Below are 27,892 nucleotides of genomic sequence, written 5' to 3'. Positions count from 1 at the left end.
ATTAGAGGAATGATGCTAGAATTAAAAGAGATAATTCATGAAATGGTTTATTTCATGTTAAATATGTAATAAGAAGTTGTTTTTCCTGTTCCTATCATTAGCAACAGCAATTAATATCAACCCTCAGACCTTTTACAAATTATTCAAACCTTTGTGAATCAATTAGGTTTTTATTTGTCCTTTTATTTGATATGAGAAATTAAGTTTTATTTCTTGGTGTTTGTCAGATTTCTCTGGTTGTCCCGAAAGGTATGATCTCCAGCCTGATTATAATTCTCAGCTAGATGCTTTTGCAAGAAGTCATTTAGCTCAGCTGTTTATTGGAACTGTTAGCTACTGCTTAGGCTACCATTGTCTAGCAAGAGTGTTGCTAGGTGATTCTCACTGACATGCTACTAAACCAAGTACCAAAAGTGGACATGATTGGGAATTCAGAGATGGGATGAATATATCCTTTTTCCTTTAAAAGTTGATTATACCTCTGGGTATTTCTGCTTTGTATGGATTTCATCTTACATTTTTATATATTTGAAGGTCTAATATCAGCTTATAAATTTTAGATGTTAAGATCCTGGCAGAGAACTGGATTGAAACACCAGCCAGTCTTGACAGCTGAAGCTATTGAAGCTACCAAGGTTAGACTATCAAGACTGGCTGCTGTTTAAATTCAGAGCTCAGGATTTAAATCATGAGTTACTATCATTCATGTACTAGGATTTTTAATCTTTGTCTGGATTTGGAACTTCCTAAACTTTCACATTGCATATCCAAATACAGAGTTGTAAGTTCACATTCCAACCCAATTACTTGCTTACACCATTAATCCGGTAATCTGAATTACATGTGGAGCCCTTACTCTGCAAATTACCAATCTGGAGGCTGGAGACAAAATATGAAGCTGTGGATTTAAAATAGGAGAATGGCTTGAATAGATATATTTTCAGAAGGAGCTCTATAATTTATTGGCAGTCTTGGAGACCAAGTATAAGTCTGTTGCAGTAATCCATGCTAGAGATGATTTGGGAACTTGAATATATTTGTGCATGGGAATACAGCCATGGAGTGAATTGATCAACTCATTCAACCTTCTGAGTCTATCATTAAACTAGAAATATTAATCTTTGTTATATTTGTCTTAGCATATTATAATAAAATCAAATGAGATTATATAAAATCATTTGTAAACAGTCATGTAATTTTAAAAAATTTATTATTTCTTTATCATATACTTTTTGTTATTTATTTCCTTTTTCCACTGTTACCTGGCTTATAGTGTTAAATGCTTTCAATTTTTAGTTACCTTCACATACCCATAAGTTAGCCACAAGTTTGGTATATTAAAAATATAAAATAGTTAAGCCAAATCCAGGGCATATTTGGTTGCAAGGAAATGCAGCAGAAATGTGTCTTTAGAAATTTAGTTTATTTTTTCAATTCCCACCCTCCATCATTTTTTTGTAGAGTATAAAGTGGGTTCTTTAAAATTATTATTTTGCATAATAGATTGTGACTTTGCCAAATTCTTTCAATTCTTTAATGGCTAAGTTAATCTGGCCTTGGTTTACCATTTTGGAAAGGAGCAAGGACTCCAGCATATTCCCTTCCTCCATTCTTACCATGATCTCACTTAAAGGTCAGTGATTTTAAATACTGGAATCAACCGAAACTCAGAATTTAGGGAAACAATTTCAGAGTATGTTATATTCTCACCAGCCTATTGTGATATAAAAGTGTCAGAACACTATTTGTCCCTGAACCTCCTTAACTCTACATTCGAACTAAATGATAACATAGCTTTATGCTGTCTAAAGAATCACTTTTAGCTCAAAGTATCCAGTAGCTTTTTAAAAACTTGAATATCTCTTATCTATTCGCTAAAATTAATGACAAGTTCTCTTCTATAGCAGGTCTTCTTAGATGCAAGTGTGAACTATTTTAGTGATTCTTAATGAGGCAAAACTTAAGAGTTTATCACAGTTTTGCCACTGGGACTTCTAAACCAAAGAATCTGCACAAAGTGATTTCTGTGACCCAAACGGCCACCATTTGGGATAACTGTCCACTTACTTGGATTTTTCTGCACTACTTTAGCTAAGTTATCAATGACTCTCCAATTTGTATAGTTGATTATCCAAATTTTGGTCTTTCTCCCATGAGTCTTTCTTAGGACTTTAGGCATTCATTTATCAGTCTCTTTCTGATGTGTGAGAGAAAGAAGAAATTAGATTCCTCAGCACCCTGGTGAGAAACATAGAGAAAGGATATGTGATAGATCAGAGTTATCATTCTTTTCTTGCAGTCTTTGAAGTTTATAGTATGCAAAGAGAGTCATGGCCTTTAAATAACAGCTAAGCCAGTGCTAACTCCAAACCTGTGTAAGCTAACTAAACAAACTGTTAAAGTAACTACTAGCTAGTACATTAAATTAAGCCTCTCTAGTGAGATAGCCTATGGTAATTAATTTGTCAGTCAAGATTATGTTTAGTCATCCTTGAATAAGTAGTGCAAAATTCATAATCACAGTTCTTCCTGTTTTTTTTTCCCTGAGATCCTCCCCCCCCAAACTGACACATTTTCATCAGAACAAAATTCTTCTTTTTTCCATTCTTATTTAGTATATCATCCTTGAGTTCATGTTGTGTCTAAATCTTAGTCATAGGTCAAGATTTGAAAAGGTGTAGAACATAGCAGAGCAAAGTGCTTTTCTTAGGCAAAGGGGAACATAAGGGAATCATCCTAGAGAAACCTGAGAAATGAGAGTTCCAGTTTTGCTCAGCATCCTTGTATTTATGAAGGAAAACTGGTAAAATTATGAAGACAATCAGTGTATCAGTTCATAACTTGAAAGACCAACTGCAATAGAGCCTCATGATGATTTGCTTTTCTGGGTGCTTGAGCTGCACACGCTAAAAAGGACCAGAGTTTGCCTCTTTTTGTTGTAAGTCCAGGTTGTCCAGTGTTGTTAAAAGTTACCATATGACTCAGATTGTTCAATTTCTTTAAATTGATCAATGGCAACAACCTTCTTCTCCAAACCTTCATCCTCAATGGGAACTTATTCCCAGGTGATTAAGATAATACCTTAATTATGAACTTGGCTGCCACATTCCAGACTGTTGACTTCCCATCCTGGGAAATGAAAGTAAGTCTCAGTTCCCTTTTTCCTGAACATCACTTGCTAACCAATTCCATACACTGGTTCCATACATTGTACCATTTTTTCAAAGTCTTTTGTCTGCCAGCTTGACCCCTAATAATCTGTATTAATTATAGTGTGCTTATCTGCAAGGTAAATAGTAGATGATTAGGTCAGTGATTTTTGTCTGCCCTCTCACTCATGTCTCCTCAGCACCTAGCAGTGCCTTACAAATGCTACTTGCTTCCCAAATATTTGTTGAAGGACTAAATGACAGGGCTAGCATTTTTATTCATTCATGATTCAACTGCATCAGTTTCTTAATCTCTTTGGTCAATTCTGAGTTTGGGAGGGAGTAGAAGTAGGAATTAGCTCAGGATGGATGACATATGATGTGCATAGCAAGGCAACCTGGGATATAGTTGAAATTCTAAGAACTATTCTTTTAGGAGGGAATACAACTGGTAAGACAAATATTGGCAACTTCAGTACACAAATCCTACCACCAGCTTCTGTGGATTATAAAACTCTCAACCTTTGTTGAGAGTCTCAATATATTACTGCATAAGAATACTGCTATTTTAATAATAATAATAATAATAATAATTATAGGTGATATGAGCAGACTGTTATATGAAATCTGGATCTTCATTTTAATTGTTTGAATCTTCCTCTAAACCTCAGGCGTTTTTTAGTCTGTAAAATAAATTTACATTGTTTCTATCTTATAGACCTGTTGTGATTGACTAATTTTGCATAAACATGCTCAATGACTGTTAGCTATCATCCTCATTGTCACACTCAAAGTTCTCTCTAGAGAACTTTGGGTTAGAAATTTGAAAACAACCAACATAGAACTAGAATATGTTCATTGGAGTTCATCAAACCTGTTTGGGATTTGGGCTCCTTTGTAAAATAACAACATTGGTCTAGGTGATATGCAAATTTCTGTTAGCTCAAAGATATTAAGATATATTATGGGAAGGTAATTTCTGTGGTTATTTTTATGTCCATGGAGAGTTCTTAGAAGAATTAAATGAGATGATGCATAAGAGGCTACTACAATTATTTCTAACCACCATAAGTATTAAATATGTTTATTATAATTTTCATTATAATGTTGCCTTGTTCCCTAGAGGATGTCTTCTGAATATAAAGAAACAGAAAGCAGACTTTGACTGTTACTGGGAGCTATTGTAAATTCAATAATGATTGGATTAATGTCAATTAATTTTTTTCTCAGGGAAACTTTCTATGTAATTCCTTAAGGAAGGATTGTCTCAGAGTCTGCTTTATTCTGTTTACTTTTAGATAATGCTAGTTTAGAAAAAAAGTTAAGACCTGGAGCACTTCAGTATCCTGTAGAGATTTCAGTGTGGTTGTGGTTAAAGCAGAGCAGCCATGTTAAAACATGTCAGTTAAGATGTCCTGAGCTTGAGGAGACTGAAGAATGTGAATATATTTCCCTTGGAAGCTTTGTTTTGAGAACGTGAGTTCCTGGTAGAAATAGATTTTGTGAAGGAATTTGGGTCTTTATGAAATTTTAAAAATCTTAGAAATGTTGAATCACTAGAGCAAATGGCACTATTTTATACTGAGGTTCTTGTGAAAAGTTTGAATTTATTTCCTTTCCAATTAAACTGTATTATTTGTTCTTAATCCATGGAACAATTTTCAGATTGTATTCTCTTCAGATCTTAAAAAAATAGTCATCTGAACAATGTAAGGTTAGAAGAGAGACAAATGGAGTAAGTTTGAACCAAGTAAAATTTTAAACTTGATCTTCTTATGTTATATGAACATAATAGATGCCTCTTTTTTTAGATGCAAACTTCCTATAGGTAGACTATGGGGGGCATTCTGTGTGTTTTAGTATCATTAGTTTCAGATCCTTTAGCTTCTTCTTTAGCCTCATTTCTGAATTACTATTTTAAAACAAGCCCTTCCTTTCTGCTCTCTTCCATCTGAGAAACATTAAGGTAAGATGATTGATGAGTTAGTATGCAGAAAAATAAACGTGTTTCCTATAATTTGAAGTGCTCTGCACATGTGAAAGTCTAAGGATAATTAGTTGTTATTGCTTTAATATGATGGAGTCAATGCTTATTGCAATAATATGATGGAGACAAGCTTCATGGCTAATGAATTTTGTCTTTTGGTTGATCGACTGGTTAATGGAATCAGAAAAATGCTTTATGTTTCTTCTTTACAATAATGGTTTCATTTTCTGTTTGAAACAAATAAGGATTTGGATAGCCACGCTTTTTTTAGAAAATGTTCTTTTTTATTCATTTTATCTCTTGGTTCCTTTTTTTCTTGGTTTCATTCAATATTTGCAGTAAAATGTACAGATTTGTTAAGGAGAATCCTTTAGTAGGCAATATATATACACACAGTGGTCAGCAGTCTGTTCCTTTTCTGTATTCCTCTTTTTCCTTTGCAAAACTGGGACACTGTAGCTATTCTATACAATAAATTAGATTTAAAACTCAAGTGCAGTGGGAATTTGTAGGATGAAGAGAAGTCCTAATCTGGTATCTTTTTTCTCAGGTGCATAGCTCTTAGTCAACCTATGCAAAAACTTTCAGAAACTTATGCAGTGTATGGCTCTGTTTCTTCCCCGCTTACCACTGCTTTTTAAAAACAGGGTTGAGTTTGGATTTGCAGATCCAAAATGGTGTGGGAAGAACACGAACTGCAAATATCTTCCTTCCATCAAAACACCACAAAAGCCCTGCAGTACTTGCTGTTGTCTTCCCACGCCTCCAGAGTCTGTCACTAGCTACTATGCTATTATGATGTGCCTTTCATAGCTAGGGAGAACCCAAGCAGAAGTCTCCCCTGACGTTAAAATGACAATGTCACTATCCTTTGAATAGAGGTGATGGACCCTGTACCTTCTGAGAGGGCATTTTTCAGACATGGATCAGTGAGTAGTGTCCAGTAGTAGTTATTTTGGTTTATGTGCCAAAGTGCCTTGAATTCCAGGAGATAAGACAGTCATTGTTTCTCTGAGTCCATTGCCAGAGACCTGGTCATTTGATAGTAGGTGCTGCCAACCTGAGCAGTGAGAGCAGGCAACCTGCTCTTCCTCACGATGGTCTAAGATGCCATCCTTGTCAAGCAAATGGAGATGGATCACGCTGATCTAACCTTGTTATGCATCACTGTCAAATCCTGCTGTTGGCTTCCAGAGATTGAGCAAGACAGACAATGTATATTTTTCTTTAGCAAATATTACTTTGGATTACTTGTGGGGCATGTTAGTGACGATGGATTATAAAGGACCTGCTGCAATGAAGAAGCATTATTCCCAATTAAGCTGCTTTTCTGTGGCATACTCTCCTAATACCCTAAATTCTATCTGACTGATTAGCAAATGTGATTTTTTAACCCATCCCTAAAGAAAGACAGTGACTGATTCCTCTTTGAAATCATTTAGATTTTTCTTCAAGGTTTTATTTAAAGTAGTTTAAAGACTATTTTCTTGCTGCATGGTTTTGAAAAGCGGAGGACTGTATATTGGTATAATATTCCAAACTTGGTACTCTTTCCCTCTTTCTCTATATTTTCCATTTTAGCTATTTCAGGTTTCATTCCTTATTTCTTTCTCAACTTTGAAAACTTACATCCTGGAAGTTTCAGTTCCAGAAAGATTAATAAATGACTTTTCAAAGAAGAGAAAGTTAACAATCTGTGGTTATCACTACTTTCTTGTTTCAGACTTGGTAAAATACATTTTCTTACAGTTGAAGGAGAATATCACAGAAATTTCTCAATCTTCAAAGCCTTTTTTATTGTTTCTTTGCTAGAAACATGAAAAAATAATCATCTAAAAAGTTTTATTCTCATCCAGAGGCATTTTCAGTGGAAAATGAGGCAGTAGAAATGATTCCTCATCATAATCATTGAAAACCAGAAATCTCCCCATTAGCTCTAGAGCATTGCATGATCATCTTTTTCTGCTATATCAACTAAATTCAAGCATCTCTTCAGCTAAAATTTGTTTCATTAACACCGATGCCTCATTCCATCAAGCCATTTGTACCTTCCATAAGCCAAAATTTTAATGTTTGTGAAAAGCCAGAGTGTCCCACGAATATCTGATGCATTCACTGCTTTTGCTTGTCTCTGAGTACTTATGTGAAGCATTTTGTATATTTCGTATTTTCTTTGGCTCTCATTTCATGTCTTTGGGACTGGGGCCAGTAAACTATTTTAATTGAGCCATTTTATAGGGTGTAAACCAGGAAATCATATTAAAATACTATGCCTATTTGAAAATTATTTTAATTGTTGAAAGTTGACAGACTTCTCTACTCAAGTCCACAAGAACTTTCTATAACATTATAATCCTCTTATTACCTTGAAGTGGAGTAGCACTGTATATATATCTCAAAAAAATTGATAAAAGTTCTAATTTTTAGAAGACAATTCATGTCTGCCAATCATTTTCTGCCTGTGTCAACATTTAACTTACTCTAATTTGAGTTTTGCTACTTTAATTAAGCCATCTAGAAAGCCTACTTTTAGTACTACACATTTAAAGTGTTTATCCTTTCCTGTCTTATATTTGCATGTGTGTATGAGAGAGAGAGAAATCCCAGATAACCCAATTCATATTTCTTAGATTGATATTTGGAAAATATCATTGCCAATACTTCACTTAGAAAAACTGGTGTCTCGAGCCCTCCCTGGTGGGACAATGAGTTAGGATGCAGCACTGCAAGCTAGCCATAGCTGCTTCAGTACAAGTTTGATCCCCAGCTCTGTAAGTGATCCACATGGCTTGGCAGACCTCTCCTGACCTGCCTCCTGCTCCCCTCAGCAATGTACTTCATCGATCTGCCTGTTCTGTCTCTGGTGAATCCTCTCACCACCCCTGCACCTCTGGCTTCTACCCCTGTTCTGTACACATAAGTAAATCTTAAAAAAAAAAAAAACTGGTGTCTCTAAACTCTAATAAGTTAATTTATAGAATTTTTAATATCTTGGCTACACTATTCTGTAGTATACCTGTATTTTCCTTCTATTTCCCTCTGACCTGTAATTTCCTTCCATTTCCCACTTCTTCCCTGGGAGGAGAAGGTGGAGTGGAGGGACCACTGGTATACAGTACATTCAGATGTGTGAATTGAGACCTGTGTCTTTACTGTTGTGTGAATCTGAACAGTGTTCAATCATTTTCAAAATCGTTTTATGCGAATGGGTAAGACTAGAATATCCAATTATACTATGTGGGCAGGAGTTAGCTGAACGTGGGATGAGTTATGTTGTGAAGGGTGTTCTGACAAAGGCAGGTGTTTGTATAGATCCTGGGAGGAAATACAGAGCATACCATATTACAAAACTAAACCGAGTTCATTATGACTGAGAACAGGGTGAAATGAAGTGGGGGTAGCCAAAAGGAAATGATGAAAAATATAGTCATTGTTAGGTTTCCCTAGACTTCTTAAGAAGTATATGCTATGTTCTATGGATACAGGGAGCTGTTTATATGTTTTAAGCGTAAATGTGAGATCATTGTTTTGTGCTTTAGAAAAAGTGCTGTGGCACGCATGTGAGAAGTGTTCAGGAGAGGGGCAAGAGTAGTTAGAGAAACTAATTAGGGTTGACAGCTGAAATATAGGACATTCAGCTAAATTTTAATTTCAGGGAAAAAACTGCAGGTAAATAATGAGTACTTTTTTTATTGTAAGCATAATGAAATTGTTTGGTACGTGCATGTGTCAAGTACTGTAAGTACTGACAATGTGTCACTTTTGTAAGAAGAAAGCCAAAAGCAGATCGTGGGGAGAGTGCTTTTTGTTGGAAGTATGGTGGCAGGAACCATATTGCCAGAGTTGAGGAGTGAATGAAACTAAAGATGCTGAATCAGTGCTTCTTGTAAACAGCTTTTCCAGAAACTTTGAAAGAGAAAAAAAAAGGAGTTGCTTAATTCATTGCCTCAGAGAACTGTCACTGTTATATCTAATGATTTGGGACTGTTTAATTGAAAATAGCAGCAAACATTTTATATAATGTAACTAAAAATAAAAGAAAAATAGCTCTTACTTTGTTTTCATTTTGGCATCAGTAAAAGTGAGCTAGTACTTTTTCTCTACTTTCTTTTCTCTGTCCTCGCTGAATGGTGTACTTTTCAGGAGAAATTCAAGTCTCCTCAGTGTTTCACCAAGTCTAGCAGTCAGACTTCTCAAGGTCTGCCCTTCCTCTGTGACTCACTGGAATCTCTTTGTCAGCTATCTGTTTGTCAGTGGATGGAAACAAGGTGTAGCATGAGCCCTGCCTAGGCAATTAACCAGGGAAAAGGGCTGGAGGTTCTCTCCTCTTCCTCAGAAAAGCGTTTCTGAGGGCTTTTCAACAAGGACCCATTTTAAAGTCAGGAGTGCTTTTAATACTTGAAATGCTCATTTATCTCCTCCTGGCACTTAAGATATTCCTTTAAAAGCACCAGTTTATCATAGACAGAAGTTGCTTATGTACTTTAAGAAACAATTATTTTCATTTCCTTTAACTAACCTGAATTCTCTTTAAGCACTAATCCCCCTGTTTTAGCAGGACCTAGGAGTTAAAATACCTAATGCTTCCTCTAACTTTCCTGTTGTGTCTGCAGTGCATTCCTTGACATTTTACCTAGTAACGAGTTTAAGGTCTAAAATTTTACTGACAGAGTCTCTTTTGTTTTTGTTTGCTTGTTTTAGGAAAAATAAAAGGGAAGACATATCCCAAACCAAGCTATTAGTGGCAACCTTTATATTCTCTAGAAAGGTGAATCCTAAGCTTACTTCTTGACCTCTGAAAATAAATACATTAGACTGTACAACCAGAATCGCAGGCCGGTACTGGTATTGATATTGATCTAATATAAACATTTAACATGAGTCTTGGATCATTGTTTTAAAACTGTACATTAAATTCCATGGAGGAGGGGAAGGGGGGATTTAATACTAGAATAATTCCATAAAGCAAAGGTAGGAAATGTATAACATCTTAACTTCCGCTGAACAACATATGCAAAGCTTTTTACTTTGTCATATCGAAAGTAATTCTAATAATGCAGATTTAATTTAATATGTTCGAATATTTGATTCATATTAAGAATTGGCCAGGTGGGGGAAAGTGTATCTATTATTTTATTATATCAAATTCTAGTAATTTTCACCTTAATTATTCTGGGACGTGCATTGCTATCACCTAGATATTAAAATGGATCCAATGTCAAGTTATATTTCACTTGATCTGAATTAAACCTTATGCTGCAATAGCAATTCCCTGATTCTAGCTTGGTATCCTACAGTTCTATCCAATTCTAACACTACCTGGAGTAGTGCAGACTCCCCAAACAAAGGAGTCAGTCCCACAAGGTATTCCTTTATCAGATGTCAGGCACAAGTCTCAGAGATCCTCTAAATTCCTAGCTTACCAAAGATTTAGATGATAGGTCCCCTTGAGTTCAATAATTCTCTAGAAAAGCTCATAGGACTCATGAAAGTTGCTGTATTTATGGTGATTACACTTTTTTTTTTTAAGATTTACTTATTCATACAGAACTGGAGTACAAGCCAGAGGTGCAGGGGTGTTGAGAGGATTCACCAGGGACAGAGTGGGGAGTAGAACAGGTAGATAAATGAACTACACTGCTGAGCGGAGCAGTGGACAAGACAGGAGAGGTCTGCTGCACCATGTGGATTACCTCCGGAGCCGGGGATCGAACTCACACTGAAGTGGCTGCAGCCAGTTTGCAGTGCTGCGTCCTGACCCATTGCGCCACCAGGGAGGGCCCGATTACACTTTTATTATAAAAGATGTTACTCAAAGCAGTCAGAGGAAAGCAATGAATAAGACTGGATCCCGAGGAGGAGGGGGATGATGTCCTGTCTTCTTAGAGCTCAGCTATGTAACCCTCCCAGTAGAGAAGTCTGGTAACCAATTCGGAAGATCCACAGAACTTCATTGGCCAGAGTTTTTACATGGCATTTCATTACATAGGCATATTGCATAAATAATTGGCCACATGATTGAAATCAATTTCCAGCCTCTTTCCGTACCCTGGAGATTAGGGATGGTGCTCAAACTTTCAATCCTCTAATAACAAGCTTGGTCTTTCTGACTTGGCCAATCCCTCTCTTAACATCTTAAATCTAAGACCCCTCTCCCTTTTTGCGTTACCTTGTTAACATAAACTTAGTTATAGTTTAAAGGAACTCATTATAAATAACTAAAGATACTTCTGTTGCTCAGGAACTTCCAAAGGTGTTTGAAACTTTATGCTAGGAGCTAGGGATGAAGACCAGATATATTTTTATTATATCACAGACCTCAAGAGTATATTTGATTTAGCCCCACAGTTTTAAAAAGGGAATTACTACCGTCATTTTATAGCAGAATCATGTGGCACTAAGAACTTATGTGATTGGTCCGAGATCATAGGATTGAATTCTAGAAAGGGCTAGAATTCCAGTTGCCTTAGCTAATGATATGTCCATTTTCTGTGGACAACTAATAAAACAGCACAGAGGCTGAGGAACAGGTCACCATTGGTGAGTGCTCACGCAGGCACCCTCACAAGTACAAGGTGACATTCAGGCTCAGGGTGCTACAACAATGGGGCTTATAAACCAAGGGGTAATCGGGAAAAAAAAGAGTCTCTAAGGCCACAAATGACTCTCTGCCTACCCCAGGTAATGTCCACAGTGTCCAGTAGTGCTAAGCAAAGGCTGCTCAGACTAAATGACATTGTCCTTTCAGTGAGAGCCTGGAGCTGGTGGTCCACTGCCTGGTGACCAATATCCAACTCAGGGTGGCAGCTGGAGGTGATCACTGAGGTGGCACCACAGTAGCAAGCAACACCTGTCCAAAGGCCGGGCTGGCAGCACCGGATGCTGGACCAGAGAGTACCAAAGGCCACAGCACTAGAAGCTAGTGCTGGACGATTAGTAGCAGTGCGCAGCATCCAGAGGACAGGCCAAAGTGCCAGTCACGGGTCAGCAGTACTGGGCAGCACCGGTCACAGGCGATGATGTTAGAGAGCAGGCATTAGTATTAGAGCAAAGAGCTCTTTTAGGCACCATGCACAAGCTGATGGTACCATTTTACAGGCGATGTCAGAGGCAGGGCTGGCTAGAAGCAGGAGATGCTGCCAGGCCACCCTTGAAACAGAGATTTGATGCAAAGGTCTATGGAGTTCTGTGTCCTGGGAAATCTGTCTGTGAAGGTCTGACTCCTGATAAATCTCTGCGGAGGTCCTTGCAGGGGAGAGTCCCAATGAGTCTGTCTGAAGCCATCTAATGAATGGGTCCCAAGTCCTCAGCTTGTATCCCCTTCAGATTCAAGCTGGGTTGTTTTTTAAAATTTCAGTTGTTTGGTGCTGGTCACCTGAAACCGGATTTGTCCATTTACTATCCTGACATGTCTTCAAAAGTGAAACCCTGGCCAGTTAGCCAGACCCTACCTTCCTTTAGGTCAGACTGGCAATTATTGCTGCCATTTAAATGTGTCACTGGAGCTTGGGCTGGGCTGCAGGCTGCACATGCTGCGGGTCCTTGTGTAGCTCCCGCTAGAGCAGGCCTTCAGGTGTCACTGTCCTCTTTCAGTTTGACTGTGAGACTCAATTTTTCCGCAAATTGCTTAACCATTCATGAAATGTTTGAACTTTCTATTCTCAGTTGGGAAAGTGTTGTATTGACTTAAAAAAAAAAAACCTAACTCTTTTAACTTGGAAACATCCAATGTGCAGCCCACCATAATCATTTCTCAGACTTTCAGCTTTTTTCATCATGTGGTATAATATATATCTATCCTGATTCAGAATCTTGATACTGAGTCTTGGTATTTTTCTTTAATGTGTCAGTGTTTATTTTATATTGAACATTTACAAAACATTTTAAAGTTATAGATCAGGATTGTTATTGTCATTGTTGACTGGGGAAAGTGAAGTAAAGAGCATTATCCAGGAACTTATATGCTAATCAGCTATCATCATTAAAAACATATATATGTATACCCTACTGCTTTCCAAAAATTACTTGAGACACTTTCAACAAGATCAATTGGAAAATAAATAGATGTATGAAATAAAAAAGCTCTGGAAACAAAAATAAGAATATTGTCATAAGGATAATTAGAGAGGTAATGTAAAGTTTCACTGATGGACATAGGGAAGAATATGCAATATGCATTATACATAGTATGTACTTCTCTGAGAGAACTATGGTGAAGACTATACAAAGTATGCAGTTCTCACGTGTTCTTTCACATATTTTTAAAATGTGAAATTAATAGAAGCCATTGCATAGTATCATGGACACTTACTTCCACTCAAATTTGATAGTCAATCTGAAAATAGAATTCATATGACTATAAATTTTGAGAGTGCACTTTCCTTGGTATTTAAAAATCTGAAGTCAGCCCTCCCTGGTGCCGCAGCAGGTTAAAGCACAGCAGTAAGAAGCTAAAGCCACTTCAGCATGAGTTCAATCTCTGCCTGCTCCAAGGTGATGCATATGGTGTGGCAGACCTCCTCTGATCCGCCCACTGCTCCCCTCAGCAGTGTACTTCAACCATTTGCCTGTTTTGCTCCCCACTCTGTCTCTGCTGAATCCTCTCACCGCCCCTGCACCTTTGGCCTGCACCCCAGTTCTGTATGCGCAAATAAATAAATCTTTAAATAGAAAATCTGAAGTCATTATTTGCTTGTTTTATTTTAGTTTACATTCATTACAGTTAACATCATCCAGAGCTGTGCTATCCTGTACTATTAGCCAGTAGCCCCAGGTTGCTGTTTGAGCAGTTGGACTGTAGATGGTCAGAAATGAGATGTGTGACAAATGTAAAATACATGCTATATTTTGAGCGAAAGATTCATGAATAAAATATTTATTTGATATTGAAATTAAAACATTTTAAGTATTTTGTGTCAAACAAGACATATTATTATTAAAATTTAATTAACACTTCTTCATTTTAATGTGTCCGCTTGAAATTCTGAAATTACCCCTATGGCTGCTTTTCTATTTGGACAGTGCTTTTTTAGAGAATTCATTTCCAATGTTATGTTAAATGCCTTATAGAATCCTTTTAAATGTAAAATTTCAGATAATCATAGCCTTGTGTATATGCTCATACAACAGAATAATCAGTATTGAACAAACAGATGGATAACATTAAATCCTTAAAAGCATAGTAAAAATATCAAGGATATAAAGTTACTACTTTGGAACATCAGTGTTTTTCATCGCTCCGGAAGCCCATCCCTTTTATAGCAGATCCTCAGCTCCCAGAGATCATGTAGAGAGACGCTCTGATTGCTAGTTGGGAGACTTCTTTTCGCCATTGTTTTAAAATATATGTTATGAAGTAGGTTCTTATCTTGCAATATTGTGAAGCTTTTGGGAACTTCAGGGGATAAATATGACTGAACACAGGTCTACATACTTGTACAATTTTGTGGTTCCTCATTATATAGAGAAAATACTTGCTATACATATAGAAGAACAGCTGAAGTGAGTATTTGTAGACATTTTGAATGAAGATATGTATTGAAATAATAGTACAACAGACTTTAGAGGGGCTCTATTCTAACTCATTCACTGACTTAACCTTTTTGGCCTTAATTTTTTCATCTGTGAAAGTCCTCAGTAACTACTAATATTCCTTTCAACTTTAGGATTCTAAGTTGTCAACTCAGTCTAGGACACCTTTGGGATTTTTTTGGCTATTGCTCTACTGTGGGTTATTAAAGGAACGGTCCTATGTTATGTGCCTTGACAGTGTTCTGCCACCTGTTATGGTCTTGGCTTCCCTTTACCTTTCTTCCTGTACAGAGAATCACATAATACAAAAACCATTCTATTAATTTAGCAACTAATGTATTTTTATTCATCATTTTGAAAAGTACTTCTTTTGACAAAGAAGAGCACTGTTTGTATAAGGTGCCCCCAGTTCCCCTGGACTCCTTGCAACCGTAGAGACTTAACGTTGCCTCTTTTATTTTTAGTGTTTAAATAATCTCCTTTCAAATCTTGAACAGAATAGTTTTCTCCTTTGCTTTGCTAGACTCGCCCAACTAATTTCATTAAACTGTTTACTGTTCCCTTTTTTGTTTTAGGCCAGACTTAGAAGTCAGCTTCTCTAAATTTTCTAAGTTTACGCCTCATAAGACAGATTCTTGCTCCAAGCGAATGAGCTGTGATTGACACCAGTCACAGCAAATGCCTGGACTCTGTTCCCTCAGTGGCACAATGGAAGGAATAACCAAATGGTGGCGATGATTGACCTGTTTACTTAGCAGCAGTGTCAAAGTTAACTTCATGTTTATGGCCATTTCCTAGTTTACAGGAGTTTCATTCCTTACTAATTAAAAAGTCATGACTCTCTGTCCTAGTTCTCAGGTGTTTTTAAATTTTTTTAAAAGATTTATTTATGCATACAAGAATGGGGGTATAGGTCAGAGGTGCTGGGGAGGGGGTCTGGGGGAGTAGGGAGATTGACCAGAGGCAGAGTGGGGAGCAGAACAGGCAGATCTACTGAAATACACTGCTGAGGGGAGCAGCGGGTGGGACAGGAGCAGTCTGCTGTGCCATGTGGGTCACCTCCCTGGCTGGGGATCAAATTCATGCTGCAGTGACTGTGGATAGCTTATAGTACTGTGCTTTAACCTGTTGTGCCACCAGGAAGGAAGGGTCCTGTTTGTTGTTTTTTTTTTTTAAATTTTATATTATTTACTTATTTATATGTATTTTACATCATTGTTCACTTTTGTACAATATGTGCTTTCTCTTCTCTGGTGTAGTCCCTGTAAAATTCCCAGCCCCAATTCACCCCCAGTGCACCATCACCATAGTCCCTTGTGCTCTTTCCTCCCCTATCTTGATCCTTCTCCCTGCCCTCCCCCTGCAGAATGTCTCTGACTTATAGTTGCCTGTTATTTTTTTTATGTATTGTTATTATTTTTCCCCTAACTCTTTGTTTCCCCTAAAAGTGATAATATCCAATATTTTCCTTTCTCCTTCTGGCTTATTTCACTAAGCATAATCTCTTCTAGCTCCATCCATTTTGCTGCAAATGGCATGAATTTATGTTTAAAACATTTTTTAAATTTATATACCTACTTATATTTTTGTTCATTTTACAACAGTGCTTACTTCCCCCTCCCCTCCCCCTCATCCCCATGGTACCCCACATTCCTCCCTCCTTCTGGCCCCTCTCTGTCCCCCTCCCCTGTAGGATCTCTCTGATTTATAATTGTCTGTTTGAGGTTGTTGTATTTTGTATTGTAATAACAATACGCTTTTCCCTCTACCTTTTATTTGGTTCTCTTAAATTCCTCCTATAAGTGAAACCATTCAAAAGGACACATGCACCCCTACACCCTAAGTTTATTGCAGCACTATTTACAATAGGTGATTCCTGGAAACAACTCATATGCCCAAAACTAGGTGATTGAATCATGAGTTTATCATTTTGATTGCTGAATAGTATCCCATTGTGGATCTATAACACATATTGATCCAGTCATCTATTTTGGGACATTTGGGTTGTTTCCAAACAGATTCATAATCTTTTATTTTCATGTTTAATTCTCCAAGCTCCTTTTGCTCTGAGAAACAATTGAGAACTGTTTGGACGAGTACGGGTTTAGCATGTGCCATCAGACTTTATTACTAGCGTTAATCAGAAATTTCCTCATTCTCATAGAAGTTGAAACAAGTTAGAGCTAGTCTATACTTTCCTTTGAGTTTCTTGAGGTGGGACATCTAATGAGTTACATATTTAAAAACAAAGAGTAATTTACATCACAGAATTATACTCTGGATAATTAAAGGTAGCTTTATATATATATATAATGATCCCATTTCTATTCAGCCATACTTATACAGTTATGTAGTCAGTTGAATCTCTAGAGATTTCTATCCCACCCCTTATCTGTCTCCTTGATAACTCTCTTTTTAGCAGTTGCTTACTTACATTCTGACAGGTCTTTCTCTGACCATCAGGGCCTGGGGTGGATTCCCTATGGAGTCCACCAACTCCTCTCTGTAATTAGCTTAGTGGAGCCACTGTGAAGTGATGCAAGAAGGCTTTAGCTTCCCTAGAGTCACACTTCGTAGACTTCGTAGTCTAGCATACTCCTTATCTGTTGCTCCAGGGAGCCAGATACCAGGAAACCATTATGTTAATACAGCAACAGCAGCTCTTATTTTTTTAATCTCACAAAAACCACATGTGACCTGACATGATCTTAAGATATAAACAAGTACCCAACATACTTTGGACTCTGAGATAGAGTTTTCTTCCTCACCTGACATTTTGGCCAAAAGCAACCACCTAATTCATTTGAGTGAGGGCTGGTGATGCTGCCTGTGGTGATGTTCTCTTGTCTGTTGCCTGACCTAGAAGTTCACTGAGACCAATAGTGTCTGATGTGGCCCAGGGATCTCTGTTTAAAATTTTGTCCACTGTCTTTTCAACTTCCTTTTAATTTGAATAAGTTATATTTCACCCACCAATTGCTATTTTACCTGTATGCCAAATGTTGTACTACTTTTGCTTTTCTGAAACAAATTTTTTCCTATTGCTCATCTGCCTTTGAAATTACCCTTATTCTGTGGACATTATACAAAAATTAAGAAGACATAGTTTTATATTTTATTTCTCACAACTTGATTTTGATAAGCTCTCTGATGTCCTATCTAGAAATACAGTTACAGAGAAAAGCAGTCATTTTGACTTCTCAAAGCCTCTTCTAACTCTATCATTTTATTTTATTTTAATTAGACTTCTAGATTCTTCATATAATACATATTTTGTTTTCTTTTGCCCAAATGCAAATGTCCCAAATAATTTGAAAGTATATTTTAATTTTTTTCTGCCCTCTCTAAGTGACAAAGTTAATTTTAAGATCAGTCCTTCAAGAAGCCTAGAAAACATTTTGGTTTTTTAAAACAGATTTATTTATTTATGCATACAACAACTGGGGTACAAGCCAGAAGTGCAGGGAATCAGAAGATTCACCAGAGACAGAATGGGGAGCAGAAAAGATGGATTGACTGAAATAGACTGCTGAAGGCAGCAGTGGGAGAAACAGGAGAGGTCTGCTGTACCTTGTGGGTCACCTCCCTGACCAGGGATCGAACTCCTGCTGTGGTGGCTGTTGGATGGCTCCATAATGCTGTGCTTTAGCCCCTTTCACAACCAGGGAGACCCCTAGAAAACATTTTGAAATTAATGGAACTACCTCCCTTTTCCCTTTGGTAGTTTTGTTTCTTCACAATGTGAACAGTATTAGAAAAGTTAAGTCTACAGAAGATTTTTTTAATTTTAATTTTGGGGGGTTACATTTTTGCACTTCCATATGTGTACATGTTCAGCTCATCCCTCACCAAATCATCCATGCCCAAACCCCATCTGTTTCTCTCCCACCCCCCCCCATACTGGCTATTTTTGAAAAATTAATATTGTTTTAAAAAATGATAGCCACTTATCATAGATTCAAGTGTACTTGGGAATGTAAAGGAATGATTAATATTGGTAAGTAAAATAGGTTTTCTTGTGTAATTTTTTTTTCTCCCCATGTATCTCATTTCACCTTAGGTGGAGGCATTCACTTTGTATCCTTCCTTTTAATTTTTTTAATGAAAATTTTTCCTTCATAAACTTCAATTAGTTGAATTTCTTCATTAACAGATTGTTTACACTTGCAAATTTGATCTTGGAGTTAGCGCTGGTATACCTGAGAGACCTTACCATGACTAGACAAGGTGAGGGAGACCTGCTGGGCTGCTGAGCTCTCTGGGTCAGTGCTGATCAGGGGCTCTGCTAACCTAGCAAGTTTCCCACGTGGAAGATTTCTGAGCAGTCTCACTGAAACCTTGCCTCGCTCCCCAAGTAGCATGAGGTGTCCTTTCTGATAATGCAAGCACCCCTGGATGCTCTCTCAGGCTTGAGGCCATTCGGTAGCACTCTAAGATTTGGAAACTGGTGCAGGCTCACGCCACTTAGAGACAAAAACCTACTACAGATTGTGGAATCCAAAAACCAGGAAAGGATTATTCATTGTACCCATATATCTGTTGGCTCCATTTGGCCACAATTTACATACATATTCCTCTTTGTATGACATCAAAAGGAGGTTTTCATTTGGGAGCTAAAAGTGGCTGTTGTGTGTACATATGTTTGATTTGTGTATGTCTCATTGTGTTAACAACAGGCCATGTACTTCTTTCCATCCCCCTATTTGTTGTTTTCCTCCTTCTATTGATCACCCAGCATCTGGGAATTTAATGTGCCATCTGATCCTAGTTGCCTGTAATGCTAAATTTTGAGCTTGTTATATCTTTTGTCATTAAGGAAAGTATAACTGACTCAGCACCACTAAATAACAGTAGCATATATGTGTGTATTGTTCTATCTCCTTTTCTTTGATTATAAAAGTAATCTGTGATCATTTTAAAGTGTTATGAAATATAAAGGATGAAACACTTCCTTTGTCTTCCTCTCTGCAGTAACCTATTGTAACATTGAGTGCTTACTGCCATGTCTTATACAGATTATAATTTATAAAATCACACTACTTACAGGCTTTCATTTTATTTTTTTTAAATGTGTACCTTTCCTCATACTATAGCTAAGAAACTTGAGAGTATAACACTTAAGTGAAATGTCGGTAGGACAAAAGCAAATACTGATAGTTTCATTTATATATGAAATATAAACAATAAACACAGGCCAAGCAAAACCAAACTGGTGACAAACCTTTGACATCTAACTGCAAAACTGAAGTAAGCAGAAAGGGAAAGTGGCAGAATGGAAGCAGGGGTTAGGGGCCCAATGGAGCATGGTGGAGGAGTATTGGTGCTTTGGTGGTAGGCATGTAGAAATGTATCTTTGCAGAGGTGTAAGTCTATATCCCCTTAAACAAATGCAACAATGTAAAGCAACTTACCCTCAGTAAACCTAGTTAGAGGGTGAAGACTCTGACTCTTGGAAGATAATCTTTTTAAAGACATATTGAGTTACAAAATTATAGGAGGCTTATTTTATGCGTTTACAACTCACTAACTTATCAATGAGTTGTAGCTGACTTTCTTTTGTTTTGCCTTGTTTATAACAGTATTTCTTAACCTCTGGTGGCTAGCCTTTTGAGAGTTCAGAAAAAAAATATGAAACTTCCCAAATAGATGCATATTCACACAAAAAACTAATTGAAAATGGAGGTGATAATCAATTGCACACTTAATTTTAGGGAACTCATAAATTCCTAGAGCCTGCTTATTGATACTCAGTTTAACAACGCCTTACCTACTGTAATCCAAAGGTTTTCAAGACAATGAAGATTATGTGTGATTAATGAGTTTTACTATTTGTGACCTTATTTAATTGATATATAAGTCCTTGCTGAGCATCTGCTGTTTTGAACATTTGTGGGTTTCTTTGATATGTTCCTTATTCTTTAGGAATTTACTATCTACACAGGGAGAAAAGAATTACATGCATAAAGTAATGAGAAAAAATACAAATATACAGTAATTAGACATGTTCCATAACTCATATATGAAAAATAACCTCTTTACTTTGTTGTACCTTGATATAATTGTCATTCTCTGATTCTCTGACTTATAAAAGCGGAATGCAAATCTAAAAGGCCACCAGGTCCTCTGGGAACACAAAAGACTCAATGTGTCATAAAATGAGGTCTCTAATGTGCGACTCTGAGAACTAAAGACATACCACATCCAGATTGCGATTTCATCAGCATCATCCATTCTTCTCAGGGAACATGCCCAAAAAGCAGACTCAGGAATGGGCAGCGGCTCACAAACATTCTCCCCATGTGTCACACAGCAGCTCTGTTGAGCTGGCAGATGTAGGCTAGTTGAGCACTGTGACAGTTGTTACATGTCACACAAGCAGGGAGCCGACTAACAGAGAGCACTTCATTTATATTTTATTATGGAGGTAACAGTGCTTTACAGCACTGTATATGATTGAAGGAAATAGGTTCACACCCAGAGGAGACTTCGTACTTTTAAACGATACAGCATACAGCCATAGAGGAGCAACAGTGATAATATGCATCCTTGCATGAAGTCAGCGAGTAGGAGAAACATATTTAAGTTGATTGTTTGACGGTCAAGACTATCCAAGAGTGGCTATGGCTGTAATTCAAAGATTGCTTTTACAGGACCATCGTATGGGAAAGTTGTACATTTGACTTGAACAGTTATCATCTATATGCAAGGCTATCACAGATAACTATGATAAGATATGGGGCATGGATTATGTCAAGCTTTCTGTTAGCACAGTTCTCTTCAAGTATTTGCAGTTTTAGAATTTGACTCTTAAAATCTTAATTACTTTGGCTACACACACATATGATAAAATTAGTTTATAAATGGCTTTTGTACTTTCTTTTCAAAAGAAAGAGAAACTAATGCTGCTATCCACGCTACATAGTTTTTTTTTTCCCATTTATGGACATCATTTTAATTTGAAATGTCTAAAATGAGAATATGTTGTGTGCAATTGTATAATACACTTGGGCTACATTTTAATTAGTTTAATAAAATATTTGAAATTTCATTTCACATAATGTTTCCATAATCCCTACAGCCTAACTTGTTGGCTTTATATTATAAGGGTGGTACAAGGGCTTTTTGAAAACCTGTTATTTCTGTGGACTGTCTAGATGGAAACAATGTTTAAAGAACATAAATTTCTATCTTTCTTCACAAATGATTGTTTGAATCTATCCAGCTACTAGTTGTTGGAACTATATAAACCAGATTTATATACAAATATCTTGATGGATTTTGTTTAATTTCAGAAGAAAAATGCAACACTGACTCAAAGTTCTTAAACTAATTCCTGGAGAAAAATGTAATAACTAATAAGAAAACATTCCTTTTCATATTTGCTGTGTAGACACTGGTGTTGTTTTACCGTAAACAGATTAATGCTAAATGTCCACCATGCTTTTGATTCACAGAGAATTAAAGACAGTAACGGTCCAGCTCTTGAATCGTGTGTGTGTGTGTGTGTGTGTGTGTGTGTGTGAGAGAGAGAGTAGGGGGCTTAAACAAGACCTTTTGATTCCATAATAAGCTGGGCTTAGGGACAATAAAACTTGACATTCTTAACTGTTACTAGTATTTGTCCCTATAGTCCTGTTCAGTTATCTTCTTGTTAATGATGTAGAACCAGTGTCATAAACTGAGCATGTACCCAAGGTGCTACTGTAAATTGCAAATAGCATTTGGTGGTCTCTTCGACCTACGACTAAATTGGGATAGAGGGAAGAAACAAAAGAATTGTTGAGAGTGATATAGAAGTCAAGGACAAAGAATATACCAAAAGGATGGACATGTGCAAATGTTCTCTGTTTCTACAGTGAGATTTGTCTATAGATAAGCCTTTTCATCTCTTCAACTATTCCTTTGCTCAAGAACCAAACATTGAATTGGGGCAGACCCTGCTGCTGGTTTTGCTGGTCGTGTGTGTGTGTGTGTGTGTGTGTGTGTGTGTGTGTGTATACACGCATGTGCGACAATGCACCCATGAGATAATCCAAATAATCAGTGAGGGAATAATTAATGATGTGGCAGGGAATATTTTTTGATAAATGCTTGGAGAATGAAGTGACAGGCGTGAAATTAGAAAATTCCTTCAGAGATCTAAAATATAAATAGCTTTCGGAACTGAAAAGAGTTTCACAGCTGAAGATTTTATTGTGTTGAGAGGAAAAACTTTTTTCTTTCCCCCTCTCCCTCCTCCTTTGCAAGTTGTTTGTCCATTCACAAAACAAATACTCTGAAGCCCAGCGCGGCTCATGGGAATAAATTTCAGGTCGAATTAGTACAGTTTCCTTGCTGTCAGGATGCTGGAATTAATGGTGTTTTGATGACACGAATTTTGAAGGGCAAACAAAGAAGCTGAAGGGAGAAAGACATGACTCCTTAGAAGCTTGGTCCTCCTCTCCCCCAGCCTCTCTTGTCTTCCCTGTCATCCGTCTGCCAATCTCCCTGTCCATGGTTAGTTAAAGGCGCTTTTTATCCTCTTTTCTTTCCCACAGAGTTTGCCAGATCCGGCCCGGTGCCTGGGTTCCAGGAGGACACGCTGCAGTTGGCCTTCATCGACTTGAGACAAGTAGGTCTTTGTGTTTTTGTTTTTTGTTTTTCTTTTAAGATGTGTGACTGAAGACCATCAGGTCTTAAGGAAAAGGGGAGGGAAGGGGGATTGGCGTTGGCGATTCACACTGGAGACCTAAGGGTTTTTCCCTGTGTTTGAGGCCACCTCTTTTATTTAGCTATCTGGGATCCTTAGCTATGGTGGAGTTAAAGGTTTTGTGGGTAGAAGGGAAGGCAGGAGGTGGGAGGGGGATTCAGAGAGTAGAGGGACTCAAGTGACCCTCAAGTGATGTGACCCATTGTGCTATAGTTGGCTTCTGCAGACACAGCAAAAAGATAACTCAGCAAACCCATGCTAAGCAGGTGCATTGATGCAGAGACTGCCTGCCTGGAGAACTTTTGTTTGTAGATAATGAAGGCAGCAGCATTTAAGAAAAATGAAATATTTTACATTCTGGGTTTTAGTTTGGTTTGTTGACTTTTTTTCTGTTGCCTTAAGTTTCCCATCCTCTCCTTTGTAGAATGTGATCAGCCATGAGTGACTAACTGGTCCTTTTAGAAGATGGTTAGTAAAGGCTCTGACCAGTCATGCTAACCTGACATGCATCCATATTAAAGTAGTGATGAAAGCTTAGATATACCTGAGTCTTGCAAGCCCATCATATAGGGATAGAAAGAGTCATTCCACAGGGTTTTTTCTTGCAGAATGAATTGAATGGGTTGGTAGGTCTTGGTGGTTTGGGTATAGAGGAGTTGCCTGGGTGGGGGCTGAAAGAGGGAGAGTTAAGTGGGCTCTGTCATCTCTTCACTCTGAAGATGGATGGGGTTGGATAGAAAGTGTGAATGAATCAATGACTGATGCTTCTCTCCTATTAAAACAATCTTTTTTTTTTTTTGTCTGTTTTTAAAAGGGGGCTGGCTTTGTTTCTCCTGCCATAATGATGCAGTGCCTCTTGTTTTCAGAGCTGACATAGTTTGCATTCTGAAAACTTTTAGATGCCCAGGGTATTTCTTAAAGCTGTAGGACCCCTTGTATTGGTAGTCTCCTTACCACTGTGACTTGATTCATGCTGGAACAGCTTTTAACCCATAATGGATGGCCTGAGCTAGCCCTGAATCCTTGTGGATGGGTGGTGTAATCTGTCATCTAATGACAAATCTGGAAAGCCCTGTTGAGCAGAAAACAGAAAATTGTGTCTCTACACACCCTCCATAGTTTGTGGATTCAGACCGCGTTTCTGAAACGTGTGTCAACTTAATATTTGGGGGCCGAGGTGGGGGTTCTCTTCCACATAAAGGCTTTCCCAGCATGGTCACGAATGGAGCGAAGTATCCTTTTCCACTCTTAACACCTTCCACCTGTGGATTCCAGTCACAGACATTCAGGTTTTAACCCTTTGACTGATGGAAGGTTGAAAGATTGGAATTTTGCTTTAGGGCTTCGTGGGGTGGTATCTGTTGGACTTCACTTCCACCTCCACATTTCTTCTCAGAAACTTCTGAGCCAATTGATTTTTCTTGGAAAGCAGAAATTAAACTTCATTGGAGAAGCACAGCCAAGGAAAAATTTTCCTTTCTCACTATTCATGAGAAGGCTATGTGATCATTCTCTCTAGTTTGTGGATTTGGTCCCTATGGAAAGTGACTAATGTTCACCGAAAATGTTAACTAAAAGGAGTAACTTAGCAAACACAGCCAAAATAAGGTGGACCTGAGCTGGGGATGAATTCTCAAGTACTGTGAGCTCTCAGTGAGCATAGTGGTTTATGCTTAAGTTCCTACTTTCTATTACCTTTCTGTTCTCAGAGTTTCTTTAATGGAGCAGTAAAAACCAAAACTCTAAAATATTACTAATAATGAAAGCGTATACCTCTCCCTATCTCCTAATTTCTATTTATATTGATTAAGGTAGCTTAAGTTTTTCTAACCTAGATCACTTAAAAACTTCCCTCTCAGGGCACTTATTATTAGCAGGCCTCAAATAGTTGAATCATTGTGAGAAAAATTATCATTCCACACTCCATGCTGAAAATACTTATCTCCTGACAGTTAATCTTAGTCATTGCCACAACTTATCTAAAGTGAGCACCTTTTAAAAAGGAGACTTCTTTTGATCTGTAGAGATGTTCATTCTATTGGGAGAAAGCCTGGAAAAATCTTGACCTAAAATGAGTCATGATCAAGTGCCCTTGAATTCACTGTGCATCTGCATCTACTCTCCGGAGCCCTGAAATAGAATTCTTACAACTCATGTAGTGTGACCATTGGCTTGATACTTACAACCCTGTGTAGTATCCCAGATTGTGTTTGAATACCCCCCTTGCAGAGAACTCACTTGTACAAAGCAGCACATTTCACATTAGGCCAATCTGATTACCAGGAAGTTATTTCTTAGGTTGACTAAAATCTGACTCACTTTGTTTGAGCCCATTGGCTATATATTTTTCATCATCTTTAATTTGGGAGGTGGATATTCTACTCCTGGTTTATTAAGCTTCTTATCTGATACTAAGAAGCTTTTTTCATGTGTAACACTTACATCCTTTCCTTAGCTAGTATTTATATTGTTGATTTTACCAACCAAAATTGGAGACTTTACTCTCTTTGGTCTATATTTTTCTTTTTAACGTATATTTTTCTTTTTACAACATACATTTTAATCATTCAAGCTTGTCTTTGCCTTTCTAGGTCCTGATTCAGTTGTCCAGCTTATTCACTGGCTTCATTATTATGCTCTTTTACAATAGTAAACAGGAGTAACAGAAGTTAAAGCAAGACATTAATGTTAAGGCAATTTTTGAATACACCCTACACAGGAAGGGGATTTGTCCCCAGACAGAACAGCCAGGTGGTCTTTTCTTGTCATGGAGTGCGTTTACCTCACTGACTTATGAGTATATTCACCCGATCATGCTCTCATGCTCTCGGCTTTAGAGTGTTACAGACACTATCAATCAAATGATAATTTTTTAAAATATTCAAAACAGAATGTTTGATTGAATCATTTCTGTGTGGCTTATAATAACAGAGTGTCATTTAAAGCTACAGAATTTCATTAAGAAGCAAATGAGATGTGGATAGCAAAACTATTCATCCTTTCTCACCTGTCCTGTCTGTTCTAAATTTCCTATCTTAAGGCAGAGAATTAAATGACATTTTGAATATACACATTTTCATGATATTTTACATATGTATAGCAATTCAGAGTTAAAATGCATTTATATTTTTCATTTGTCAGATTTCTGGGTTTAGAACAGTTGCTGTTAATAATAATATGAATTAGTACAAACCAGAATCTGCCTCTTTTCACCTTATATTTTCTAAATTTATAAAAGTAAGATTGCTTTCATACATATCAAAATCAAATAAAGAGCATATTTCTATCAAAATCCAAATTTATGTTTATGCTAAATCTTGAGAAGGACAACTGAAAGGCCCACTCATTAACTGCCCGGAAGTGGCACGTGCTCTCCTGTGGTAATAACTGCTGGTCTTTAGCAGTTCATACTTGGAAAGTATAATATGAGGTCAGTAGAGATTCTCAGTAGTTGTTTGGTTATTCAGTGATGCTAGTGATGGTTTGAAGTTTTTCTGTTGTGAAACATTAGGTAGATAATGCTCAGGATCACCAAAATTTGAATTTCAGTTGATTTTCATTTTACTTTACTTTATTAAACCAGGGGTGCCTACTATGAATGAAGCACAACCTAGCGTAATGGGAATATACAAGTAAATAGAAAGTCTATGTTCTCAAGGAGCAAAAGAGACTCTAACATCAGGCACAGTCTGCTAAGTGTTACATAGAAGGATGAAGTCATTGTGTGTATCTCAGTTGTTTCAGCAGCTTTGCTGTGTAACTAATTGCTCCAAAACAAATTGTCTTAGAACAAGAATTATTTGCTAAAGTCAAATTTCTACAGGTTGACAAGTTTAGGGTAGGTTCAGTGTACTCACTCGTACCTTCAGCATACTCAGTTGTCAGCTGCTGGGTGGGCTTGGCACTTTGCCTTATCTAGCATTTTTAGTTAGGCCAACCCTTCTCCCCTCCATGTGATCTCCCATGCACCAGCAGCCTAACGCAGACTTGATTCACATGGCATCTTGGCAGGGCTCCAAGAGAGCAAGAGGAAATGTGCCACCCCCATGAGATCTGTACTTGCAACTAGCAAGCACATCATCGTTGCTACCACTCTTTACTGGCTCGAGCTAGTCACAAGGCCAGCCCATGTTCAGGAGATTGGGAAATGCACTCTAGTTTATACTCTCATGGAGAGATAAGACAAATTTTATAGAAATGATGCAAAATGGCTAATGCAAATCAGGAAATCAGATTTTATTTGTAAGTGGGGGAAATAAAAAGGTCATGAAATGAGAAAGGTTTTTTGTAGATCTAAATAGCTATAAAATATTTCAAGGAAAAGGTAGGGAGTTAAATTGAAAGAAAGTCAGGCATTGATGAGGAAATTTAAAGCATTGAAAATAGCCGTGTTTTTTAGTTTCTTTAAAAATTTGTGTTTGTGTGTATGCATATTAATTTTACTACAATCTAGAATATCTTTCTTTAAGTATTAGGCTAATCTCTTTAAACTCCACTTCTTAGTTTCCCTTTTTTATTTCTTACTCCTTTTTTTTT

At 37.4% G+C, this 27,892-nt stretch overlaps 1 protein-coding gene across 4 annotated transcripts in view; it reads left to right on the top strand.

The window, feature by feature from the left end:
- Positions 1–27,892, top strand: part of EXOC6B (exocyst complex component 6B) — a 525,152-nt gene that overhangs the window by 364,348 nt on the left and 132,912 nt on the right. For all 4 annotated transcript variants that reach the window (XM_012731527.1, XM_012731526.1, XM_012731525.1 and 1 more), the window contains one exon: positions 23,205–23,278. In XM_012731527.1, the coding sequence (XP_012586981.1) occupies positions 23,205–23,278 (74 nt within the window). The remainder of the gene's footprint in view (positions 1–23,204; positions 23,279–27,892) is intronic.

Source organism: Condylura cristata, unplaced genomic scaffold, assembly GCF_000260355.1.
Source record: "Condylura cristata isolate star-nosed mole 26May11 unplaced genomic scaffold, ConCri1.0 scaffold00031, whole genome shotgun sequence".
Classification (NCBI taxonomy): domain Eukaryota; kingdom Metazoa; phylum Chordata; class Mammalia; order Eulipotyphla; family Talpidae; genus Condylura; species Condylura cristata.
Note: the sequence above shows the minus strand (reverse complement) of the source record. Positions and strands in the feature narration are given on the sequence as shown.